This window comes from Silurus meridionalis, chromosome 3 (assembly GCF_014805685.1).
Source record: "Silurus meridionalis isolate SWU-2019-XX chromosome 3, ASM1480568v1, whole genome shotgun sequence".
Lineage (NCBI taxonomy): Eukaryota > Metazoa > Chordata > Actinopteri > Siluriformes > Siluridae > Silurus > Silurus meridionalis.
In genome coordinates, this window is record NC_060886.1 from 6946074 (window position 1) to 6958641 (window position 12568).

The window sequence follows — 12568 nt, forward strand, 5'->3', positions numbered from 1 at the left end:
AGGGAAAACTAGGCCACAGCATAGTGGAATTACACTTTGTACAGTTATAGTAGATGGTTTTGTTTGTTTTTGTAAAAGGTGTAAAATGAGAACATTTCGATTTTTTTTATTTATTGTCAGAAATAGATAGAAATATGTATAAATATGTATATATGTGTATAAATATATATATATATATATATATATATATATATATATATATATATATATATATATATATATATATGTGGGGCTCCACCACTTTTCGATTCAGGATCCCCACGGGTGCTCAATAGGGTTAAAATCTGGAGACATTGTTGGCTGCTTCATCAATTTAACCTTCAGCATAGCAGTTGTGTGTTTGAAGTCATTATTTTTATGTTGGAAAACTGCCGTTCGGCCCAGTTTCTAAAGGGAGGGCATTACGTTCTGCTTCGGAATGTCACAGTACATGTTGGAATCTATGAATCTGTTCCGAGTGGAACCCGTCTTGGAAAACCTCTGTATGACCCTGGCCACTGTAACTCAGTTTCAGGGTGTTACCGATCATCTTATAGCCTCGACCATCTTTGTTGAAAGGAAACAATTCTAATTCTAAACTACACAGAGAGTCTTTTCCATGAGGTGACATTTTAAACATCCAGTGGTCAGTATGAGAGAATTGTACTCAAAGCACCAAATTTAACTGTTCTAATACAAGATACACAAATTGGGTTGGTTCTGACAAAAACATGCACATTTTGAATATGACATGTGGCTTTGCAGGGTTATTAAATGACATACAGCTATCATTTAGGGTGTACTTACTTCTGTTGCCAGATATTTTGACAATTATGGCTGTATGTTGAGTTTTTTTTCCCAGAAGACAGTATATCTGTAAATTGATTTCTCCTCGCTAAACTTTAAAGTTGTTTTTCAAGCACGTTCTCGCTACGTGAATATGATGGATCACAACATTAAAGAGGCTAAGGCATGTCCTAAGAGTCAAATTAGTCAGATTAACATCTGATAACAACATAAAAATAAATAAAAATTAATAAATTAATAAAATAATCCTCTCACACGACAGCATTTTTCCAATTCTAACAATTTAAAATAAATTCAAGAATGGCATCATACAATTTATCCATTTGAAGATATATTTAATATTGTATGACGTCCATGAAACAAGCTAGTTCTTGTTATCACTTAGGTCATTACATCTGAAAGTTGTTTATAATACAAACACACATTTTCACTGCATTAAAAACTCCTTTAAAAAACACTTCAAAAATGACATGGTTTTAAATCCATTTATGTGCCACATTAACGAATACATTCCCTGAGTTCACTATTTCTATAGGAACAATAACGTCCTTAAACATGCTGTTATCCGTCTTGCGTCAGAGCGGCTGTTGAACTATAGACTGTTTAGTCTGTTAAACTTCTCTGGCAACTTTATTAACAGATGAATTCGGAACAGGTGAGGCTTCAGAAGCACATCTGGCTCATTTACAAGCCTGCAGCATGCCCTGAATCTGTGCTTTCGAATAATTTCAGCAACAACAAGACCTCTGATTTCCACATTTTGTGCAAGATGTCGGTTTTCACTGCTGGGCCACAAGGAAATGCTGTGACGTGTGAAGACCTCTCCTGAAGATGTGCGCAGCTGTTTTTTGTTACCAATGTGATTCACGCATGCGAGTCTCAAAACTGGAATCAGCAATTACTATAGTTCAATCTGTATTCATAACCACATCAGCAATCCCTACAGGGGCAAAATAAAAATCGTTCCTTTTAGCTGAAGCTCATCAACCTCACCTACAAATTAAAGAACTTCATAGCAGGCTATAAAAATGTAATTTCAAAGACTTCCTTTGTGGCTTTCATAATTAGAGTGACCAAGATTTGTTCAGAAAAATGTTCAATGGACCGTTGTCGTCCCTCAACATCACAGTTTTGATGTTTTCACAGAAACAGACGTAACCCAGATATGGTTTTAGCTCTGTTGATTCAAGTACAGTGGACAGTTGAACTTGAGGTAAATGGTAGCCTTGAGCAAATGTAAAATGGCCCTGTGTTTAAGATTACACACAGCAATCATGTCAATGTGACTGTAAGTTTTGTCTCCCAAGTGACCCTCTTTTCCAAACGGTCCTAAGATGTGGTAAGCGCTCCGTTAACATGGTTATTCAATTTGAACATTGGGAAAACAGTTGCAGGAAAATGAAAACAAGATTCTACTACTTTTTTCAATATGAATAGTTGACAGACCTAACTTAAAAACATTCGATACTAACAAGAATGCAATTATAAAAAGATGTAATGATGCCATTTCAATAAATGAACTACAAACTACAGAATAAGCAAATGTTATTTTACTATTAAATGTTGTTTTACTTAAATTGTAATTAGCACAAATTATTATAATATATTAATAATTAGTGTTTATATATATTTTTTTCATTATTATAATTATTATACTTTTTTATCATATATATATGGAATCTGCAAATCTTAAATATAAATGTATGTGACTAAATGACAATGTTTTTTGTAAGCATTTAAATTTTTTTCTAAATATTTTTGTTTATTTTTGTCTTGATTTTAGGTTCCTATGCTTAGCTAAAGGCAAATTTCAACCCTGTAGACAATAGAAGTAACTAAATAACTAACTAAGTCACTAACTAACTAACATAAGAAGGCAAAAGTACAGAACTCTAAATTTCTCTACAAAAGTGCTGCCTTGAATTTCTTTATTAGATACAAAACAATTGTTGCTGAAATGGATAAGCTAAAAAAAATCATAGGGTAATACATTTTATTAATTCTTTATAAGTTAATTCACCCAGGTCTGCATCAGTGGTCACATATTATTAAATGTATTTATTTAACAATTGTTCAACATTACTTAACACTAAGGTTTAGTACATCAAACAGAATATGCACTCACACTTCCTCTATCTCTTTGCCTTTTATGCACATTTTTGTGCAGTTCTCCTTCAAATTATAATCTGTGATTCGAAAAAGCACACTCGAACCTTTATGCCAATTTGCTGAACAACACAAGGGTTTTTAGGAAAAATGTGACCTAAATCCACCAAAAACCCCAGATCTACAATATTTGTAAATGTGCCATTTTTCACCAAACTGCAGCAGAATACATCCATGTTTTCTTGTATGTATTCACGGGCTGCTCTTGGTGAAAAAAGCCACATTTACAAATATTATGTCTCTTTAGGCACACTGCTTATGTAGTGTACCTATAGTGTTGTGACTGAAATAGGTTCAAGGTTTTCACTGCTGGGCCACAAGGAAATGCTGTGACGTGTGAAGACCTCTCCTGAAGATGTGCGCAGCTGTTTTTTGTTACCAATGTGATTCACGCATGCGAGTCTCAAAACTGGAATCAGCAATTACTATAGTTCAATCTGTATTCATAACCACATCAGCAATCCCTACAGGGGCAAAATAAAAATCGTTCCTTTTAGCTGAAGCTCATCAACCTCACCTACAAATTAAAGAACTTCATAGCAGGCTATAAAAATGTAATTTCAAAGACTTCCTTTGTGGCTTTCATAATTAGAGTGACCAAGATTTGTTCAGAAAAATGTTCAATGGACCGTTGTCGTCCCTCAACATCACAGTTTTGATGTTTTCACAGAAACAGACGTAACCCAGATATGGTTTTAGCTCTGTTGATTCAAGTACAGTGGACAGTTGAACTTGAGGTAAATGGTAGCCTTGAGCAAATGTAAAATGGCCCTGTGTTTAAGATTACACACAACAATCATGTCAATGTGACTGTAAGTTTTGTCTCCCAAGTGACCCTCTTTTCCAAACGGTCCTAAGATGTGGTAAGCGCTCCGTTAACATGGTTATTCAATTTGAACATTGGGAAAACAGTTGCAGGAAAATGAAAACAAGATTCTACTACTTTTTTCAATATGAATAGTTGACAGACCTAACTTAAAAACATTTGATACTAACAAGAATGCAATTATAAAAAGATGTAATGATGCCATTTCAATAAATGAACTACAAACTACAGAATAAGCAAATGTTATTTTACTATTAAATGTTGTTTTACTTAAATTGTAATTAGCACAAATTATTATAATATATTAATAATTAGTGTTTATATATTTTTTTTTCATTATTATAATTATTATACTTTTTTATCATATATATATGGAATCTGCAAATCTTAAATATAAATGTATGTGACTAAATGACAATGTTTTTTGTAAGCATTTAAATTTTTTCTAAATATTTTGTTTATTTTTGTCTTGATTTTAGGTTCCTATGCTTAGCTAAAGGCAAATTTCAACCCTGTAGACAATAGAAGTAACTAAATAACTAACTAAGTCACTAACTAACTAACATAAGAAGGGAAAAGTACAGAACTCTAAATTTCTCTACAAAAGTGCTGCCTTGAATTTCTTTATTAGATACAAAACAATTGTTGCTGAAATGGATAAGCTAAAAAAAATCATAGGGTAATACATTTTATTAATTCTTTATAAGTTAATTCACCCAGGTCTGCATCAGTGGTCACATATTATTAAATGTATTTATTTAACAATTGTTCAACATTACTTACAACACTAAGGTTTAGTACATCAAACAGAATATGCACTCACACTTCCTCTATCTCTTTGCCTTTTATGCACATTTTTGTGCAGTTCTCCTTCAAATTATAATCTGTGATTCGAAAAAGCACACTCGAACCTTTATGCCAATTTGCTGAACAACACAAGGGTTTTTAGGAAAAATGTGACCTAAATCCACCAAAAAACCCCAGATCTACAATATTTGTAAATGTGCCATTTTTCACCAAACTGCAGCAGAATACATCCATGTTTTCTTGTATGTATTCACGGGCTGCTCTTGGTGAAAAAAGCCACATTTACAAATATTGTATGTCTCTTTAGGCACACTGCTTATGTAGTGTACCTATAGTGTTGTGACTGAAATAGGTTCAAGGTTTTTATTCGTCAATGCCACCACATGTGCGGTTGTACAGAGGAATCGAAACATCGTTTCTCTTCTTTCTTGTCAAGTGTTTACATTGTCAATGCAGTATAGAGTTTGTATAGGCAGTCAGTGCAATATCAGCAGTTCAGTGCAATATATTTTGTATGCGGTAATATCAGAGAGAGTCCAAAGAGAGTGTCTTGCCCTTAAATGGTGACATGGAGGCCATTTAAGAGAGATGAAGATGAAATGTGGGGGTCAAATACACAGCAGACATATGATGGACAGTTTTAGATGGCTTTGGAAATATAGAATGTAACTTTGGTTGCTGGGAAAAAGCCTGGATTTGTGTTAGATTGAAAAGTGTGGAATAGATACAGTAATGGCTAGTTGAGGTGTTCTGGGCATATAATTACAAATAGTTGGCTCTTGGATGATGATACCAAGGAATAGCCAAAGCCTGCTTGAAAAATTATATCTCACAGCTGGATTGGGAACATTTAGAAATCCCACTAGACATAAAGATATCTGTGACTGGAAATAGAAAAGCCTGGATTGACCTTCTTAAAATATTGCCACTGAAACCACCACCACCCACCAGGACAAGTGGTAAGAAAAACGAATGAATGAAAGTTTCCACCCAAACTCTCCAATCAACTTACAATCTACTGGTACTACAGAGTGGTCTCCAGGACTTTAATGAATGGAGCAATGCCACCCTGAAATTGGTACTGAATAGAAATCAGTTATTCTAAAATAAGTTTAATCGTTAAAGACTCATCTAACATTTCAATGATAGGTTTTTCGAAATAACAACTTTTTTTCTGGAAACATTTTGACTTTACACAAATCAAATGCCAATTTCATCTAACCAAAAGTAAAAAGTGCTTGAAAATCTTCTTTGGAGAAGATTATGCTGAGAAGAACATAGATTAAAACTAGTTTTAAAGGACGGGGTGGTAGCTTAGTGGTTAAGGCCTTGGATTTTGAACCTGTTGTTGTGAGTTAAAATTCCAGCTACAACACTCCATAAACTCCAGGGCCCTTAAGAAAGGCCCTTAACCCATAGCTGCTCAGTTGTATAAATACTGAACAGAATAAATGATGAGCCAATGTGTGCTGTCACACTCTGAGAGTACTCCAAAGATTTCCCATCATTTTGATAATATTTGGGTGAATATACTGTACATGCCACTTGAGATTTTTTTTTTACAGATTGCTGAGTTTGTTGTAAATATATAACCAGATCATTTGGTTCATCAAATGTATTAAAATCTCTGCACGTAAACACTGCCACTTACACTTTAGGGGTCTTAAGGTCCCCCATAAAGATGTTTCTTACATCTTTGTAAAGATCCATGAGGTCAACGCAGAGCATCGTGAGAGAGCGTGAGGCCTGAGAGAGTAATCGTTGATTCATGACTCACTCAGTTCATCTGCGCTTCGTAGTAACCCATGGGCCACTTATCAAAGTCAAGGCTTGAGATAAATTGCAGATGTCATCAGGCACCACCCAATGGGATTTTAAGTGCAGCCCGGGGCGGGATGTCATTATTTATAAACAAAACATGAAGAAGAGAGCTTTATTTCCTTTATAGAGTCCAGGCCTTGGCGTATTAGTTACCAGAGTGTATCCCAAACACTGATGAGTAAAAGCTTGACTTTGTAGCAAATTAAGAAAAAGAAAAGAAAAAGGAATCCAAGGGGTTTATGACTCACATACACACACACATAAAACTGCACCATCACACACAACACTCGCATTTTGCACAGTAATATTTACCAGATGGAACTCGTTTTCACTTCATTTTTCATTCTGTTAACTCTCGGCAGACACATTGAGAGCTAGGATGTCGTTTTAAACAATGTGCGAGTTAACAATGTAAATAAAAGAAAACATCAAAAGTGAATTCTTTTAAATTTTTAAACAGATTTAAAATGACCAGATCTGTCAAATCTATCATTACCTCTGTGGTTGTCATTACATTAAGGAAAGCATGGCATCTGTGGTGTCAGTGAAAAAGAGGAAGTCTGACCAGCGTTCCTATCAATTCAGTAAAAGAGGTGTTGGCTATTTGGTTGTCATTTTCATTGAAGGAGATGTGGCCATCATGTTATCAATCTTATTGAAGGAGGTGTGGCCGTTATGATTGTCAATCTCATTGAAGTAGGTGTGGCCTTCATGCTATCACTTTCAGTTATTCATTGAATAAAGGTGTGGCCTTTATTTTTTTTCTCTTCCACTGAAGGAGGTGCACCCTTTATGTTATCAATCTAAGTAAAGATGTGGCCTTTATTTTTATTAATCTCAGAGAAGCAGGATTACCCTGTGTATTTACTCATCCTAGTGAAGAAGGTGTGGCCTTTATGTTTTCAATCTTAGTGAAGGAGGTATAACCTTTATGTTTATCAATCTCAGTGAAAAAGATGCATTGTTAATGCCATTACTCTCAGTGAAGGAATTGTGGCCTTTATTTTTATTCATTTTAGAAGGAGACATGGCCTCTAGGTTTATCAATCTCAGTGAAGTAGGTGTGGCCTTAATGTTATCAATCTGTCAAAAAAGGTGTGGCCTCTATGTCCAAATACAATTGATGACGTGGCCTCTATGGTTATCACTCTCAGAAGCAAGACATGAGTAGTCTCAAATAAGTAGGTATGGCTTCTATAACCATTGGTCCCAGTGAAAAAAGACATTTTCTTAATACCTGTCAGTCTCAGTAAAGGACACATAGCCGCTATACTTATCAGTACCAGTGAAAGAGGTAAGGCTTTTATACCTGTAAGTCCCTGTAAGGGACATGTGCCTCAATCCTACTGAAACAGGTGTGACTTTTACCCTATTTAGCCCCAGGGAAAGACATGTCTATCAATCCCAGTGTAATGTGTGTGACCTTCACACCATTTAGTCCCAGGGAAGGACACATGGCCTCTACATATTTGTACCAGTGAAAGAGGCATGGCCTATATACCTGTTTTTCCCAGTCAGGGACATATACCTTATATGCCTAGCAGTCCCAGTGAAATAGGCGTGGCCTTTACACCATTTAATCCTCTGGAAGGACACGTGGCCTATTTACCGATCAGTCTCAGGGAAGGACACCTGGCCTCTATATCTATTAGCCTGAGTAACAGAGACATTACCTCTAATTTTGCCAGTTCCATTAAAGGAAATGTGGCTTCTATACCGGTCAATCCTATTGAAAGTGTAAGCTTGGGAAGGGTATTTCAGTGATTAAAGTTTTGGACTTCTGATCAGACAGTCATGAATTCAAATCGAACCACCACCAAGCTGCCACTGCTAAGCCCTTCTGCAAGGTCCCTAACTGTAAACTGCTCAAGTTCTATAAACGAGATAAAGTTGCTCTGGATAAGGGCCATAAATATAAATGTAAATCTAACAATTAAAGTAAAATAAAATAGGCCTTTATACCATTTAGGCCCAGGGAAGGGACTGCACTTGGCCTCCATACTGGTCAATCATAGGGAAGAAGACATGGCCTCTGTATCTATCAATCTGAGTGAAAGGAACATCACATCTAATTTTGTCAATAACAGTAAAGGAGATGTGGCTTCTATACCTGTCAGCCGCAGTAAAGAACTTGTGGTCTTTATAGCCATCATACCCCTCAAAGCTTTAAATTTAAACAAAACAAAACTGCACATCATATCATAAACCGTATCATATTGAATAGCATTGTCCCGAAGCAGTTTTAAATGTTTTAACCAGCGCAAGAATATTCATTTAGAATACTGGTCATAGCCCACATTGTTGATGATAAGAGTGAAAGACAACCAACAGATAGTGATGCAGAGTTGAGAATACTTGGTAAGGTACCTGCTGTACAGCTGCTCCTCTTTACCGCACTTTTCCGTTTTACATGCGAAGAAGCCATTAGTGGCCTTTTCAAAATAATGAGGCTCTGAAAATGAACCGGAACCATGTAACCTGCCTCTAATGACCATACAACCACAACACACTGGGTCATTTAGCGAACGCCATTCTGATCTGCCTCACAAACTTGTAAAAAAGTGTGTGTGTGTCTATGGGTGCACACGTGTGTGTTCAATTAAAATCAGACAACTTTTCTGCGGAATATATATAGTTTTCTTCCTCTAATGCTCTAAAAAAACACAGAAGACAACTTCATAGAAAGTTTGTGTTGGTTGCGTTGCACATAGTTGCAGAATATAAAAAGCAGTGGTCCAAGAGAAGCATGAGAGCAAGTTGAACTACTTTAAATTCCCATCTAACACACAAACAAGATCCACACACACTTATACACAATTATGCACACTCATGCACACGTGTCCACCTGTAATGTCTCAGCTCAAGCAGTTCAGCAGTTTGGTCCCCTCTTACCTGAAGATAGGTCTGTGCAGAAGTTGCCTCTTAATGGTCACATATTGGTCCATTGACAAGTTTGTGTGTGTGTGTGTGTGTGTGTGTGTGTGTGTGTGTGTGTGTGTGTGTGTGTGTGTGTGTGTCTGTGTGTGTTTTCAAAAGCGAGCTGGCTGCTCTGGCTCTCTGAATCTTAGATCACATTGCAGTGGGTGCTCGCTGTGGCCCAGCCTCTCTCTCTCCGTCTGACAGAGAGGCCATATCACAGAGAGCGTTCCTCAACACAGAGAGGGGGGGTTTTACACTCACTTACACACACACACACACACACACACACACACACACACACACACACACACACACAGGGCTTGGACAGAGCCAGCTTCCAGCTGCGGCTTGGTGTAAAGTGTGAACTCTTCCTCTAGTTGTGGGAAAATTTAGTGCTGCTCTCATTCTGCCGCGTCCCCGTGGCTGAGGGTTTGTTTTAATTTCAGTCCCTAAACACTGACACAAGTTACTTTTAGTCCTGAAATTGAGGTTTTGGCTTTGTTTTAGTCCTTCATTTGACAGTTTGTCTAGCTGTGGGGAATTCAGTGCTCATAGACTGTGCTTATAACTTTTTTTAACTTATAGCTTTTAACGGTATAATACTGCAGTATTTCTAATGCTTGGGGTCATATTGTTTTTGAGCTGTTTTATGGGTTTATGGAGTTAAACTTTTATTTAGAGTGTTTTACACAGTTTTTAAATGATGTTTAGGTATTTAACATTATGCATTTTTATGGTTTCAACCAAGAGTTGAATTTTATTGTAGTGTTGGAACTGAAGGTTTGGGATGTTTTACATAATTAATTTGTGCATTTTGTGATGAAAATGAGGTTTTAAGATGTTTTAAGTGATTAAACTGATGTTTTAGTGATTAAACTGAAAGTGTAAGATGTTTGTAGTGTTGAAACTAATGACATAGAATAGTTGAAAGTGAGGGTTTAGGATGTTTTAGTGTTTAAACTTTTAGGTTTTAGGACGTTTTATTGTTGGTAGTAAGGGTATAGGATAATTTTTTATTTGTTTTTAAATTGAGGGTTTAGGACGTTTTTAGTGTTTAGAATGTTTCAGTATGGAAACTAAAGGTGTAGGGTGTTTTAGTGATTAAACTGAGAGTTTAGGATGTTTTAAGTAAATTAAATTAAGATTAGGAATGTTTTAGTTTTTGACCTATAGTTTAAGATGTTTTAGTGGTGGACCTAAAGATTTAGTATGTTTTAGTGTTAGAACTTAGTGTTTGGGATGTTTTAGTGTTAGAACTTAGTGTTTGGGATGTGTAAGTGTTAGAACTGAGTTTTGGGATGTTTTAGTGTTAGAACTGTGTTTTGGGATGTTTTAGTGTTAGAACTGAGTGTTTGGGATGTTTTAGTGTTAGAATTAAGTGTTTGGGATGTTTTAGTGTTAGAATTAAGTGTTTGGGATGTTTTAGTGTTAGAATTAAGTGTTTGGGATGTTTTAGTATTAGAACTGAGTGTTTGGGATGTTTTAGTATTAGAACTGAGTGTTTGGGATGTTTTAGTATTAGAACTGAGTGTTTGGGATGTTTTAGTATTAGAACTAAGTGTTTGGGATGTTTTAGTGTTAGAATTAAGTGTTTGGGATGTTTTAGTGTTAGAATTAAGTGTTTGGGATGTTTTAGTATTAGAACTGAGTGTTTGGGATGTTTTAGTATTAGAACTGAGTGTTTGGGATGTTTTAGTATTAGAACTGAGTGTTTGGGATGTTCTAATGTTAGAACTGAGTGTTTGGGATGTTTTAGTGTTGGAACTGAGTGTTTGAGATGTTTTAGTGTTATAGCTAATCCTTTACTGTATAGAGTCTGTGCTAGTTTAGTAATAAAAGCAGGGCTTGGGTTAGATTTTATTGTTAATGGTGGTCTGGATTAGATTTCCTTTTACGGCATTTGTTAGACACCTTTATCCAGAGCGCCTTGCAATTATCTGCATTTAGGAGACACCCTTTTACAGAGCAATTACAATAATCTAATTTGTACAAATGAGCAGTTGAGGGGTCAAGGCCTCACTTAAGAGCCCAGTTACACTGTAGCAGCTTGGTGGTGCTGTGATTTTAAGTCATGATTTTCTGATCAGTCAACTGTCCACATGTCCACTGTCAATTTAATTCTATTCAATTCACTTTTATTTGTATAGTGTTTTTAACATTGTCTTAAAGCAGCTTTACACAGATAATGCAGTGATAAATAATGAATAAGATGGTTCTTTATGTGCAAGTTTGTCCCTGATGAGCAAGGAAAAACATCCCGAAAACTTCACTGTCTTCCCCAATGAGCTACCACATCCCGAATGTAGAGTTTAACCTGATATTTGGAGAATGTTTTGGCCTTTTGGCTTGGGATGTTTTTAGTCTTTAAACTCGTTTATAGGGTTTGAACTAGACATTTGTTTTTACTTTATGAACAGACAATTTAGCTTTTTTGTTTAAAATGTGGATTATAAGTTTTTTATGTTTTTTTTTCTTGTTTTTAATCTATGCAAAAATTATTTATCTATTTAATCTTTATTGCAAAAGTTGATGTAGTACCTAAATGAAATTGTGAAAAAAATAGGGTAATTTTAGTCTACAAACTGATTGTTTGGGTTAGTTTTATGTTTAAACTATGTTTTTTTTTTTCCTTTTTCAATTTTTTTTCTTTTTGTGTTTAGACTAATCTCTTGGACATGCAGCTCTGTATTTTACAAAACACAAAGAAAATAAGGTTAGACACACATGAATAGTCTAATTTTGTCTCTTTTGTTGAGTCAAGTTGATGTGTGTACACAAATTAGTGAAGATAGAAGAACTGGATGACAAGAGCTGGCTGTGTGTCAGCCAAACAACCATTATTTCACAATCTGGCATTGATTTAAAGTTTGGACAAAGTTATGCGAGGAGAGGCAGCTTCTCGAATTTGGCAGAAGGCAGGAATTATCATGACAAAGCTCGCTGCTTCGTGTCTTAATCAACAGAAATTAAAGTCTGTCTGTAGAAGAGACAGATGTTCATAGTTCGGCTGTGATCACCAGTCAAACTAGCAATGATCCTGTGTAATGATTTTGAAGAAGACTAAATTACACCAATAGAAGAACTATAAAGATTAATGATACTAGAATAGCAGTTTGGTAATACAAGGAACACAAGTCATCAATCAATTCAACTGGTAACAGCAGCCCTTTCATGAAGGTTATGATGGGCTCTTTAGAGCAAATATGTAGGCAAATCTATCATCACAGAACAGCCATTGAAATG

At 35.7% G+C, this 12568-nt stretch overlaps 1 protein-coding gene across 2 annotated transcripts in view; it reads right to left on the reverse strand.

The window, feature by feature from the left end:
* The window catches only part of pde1a (phosphodiesterase 1A, calmodulin-dependent), a 95914-nt gene that overhangs the window by 57324 nt on the left and 26022 nt on the right, over positions 1 to 12568 (reverse strand). Inside the window, exon 1 of one of the 2 annotated variants that reach the window (XM_046845867.1) lies at positions 9299 to 9508. The exons of the other annotated variant lie outside the window; for it this stretch is intronic. Within the exon in view, the coding sequence (XP_046701823.1) occupies positions 9299 to 9351 (53 nt within the window). The 5' untranslated portion in view covers positions 9352 to 9508. Of the gene's footprint in view, positions 1 to 9298; positions 9509 to 12568 lie in introns of those variants that run through there. 2 annotated transcript variants of the gene reach the window in all.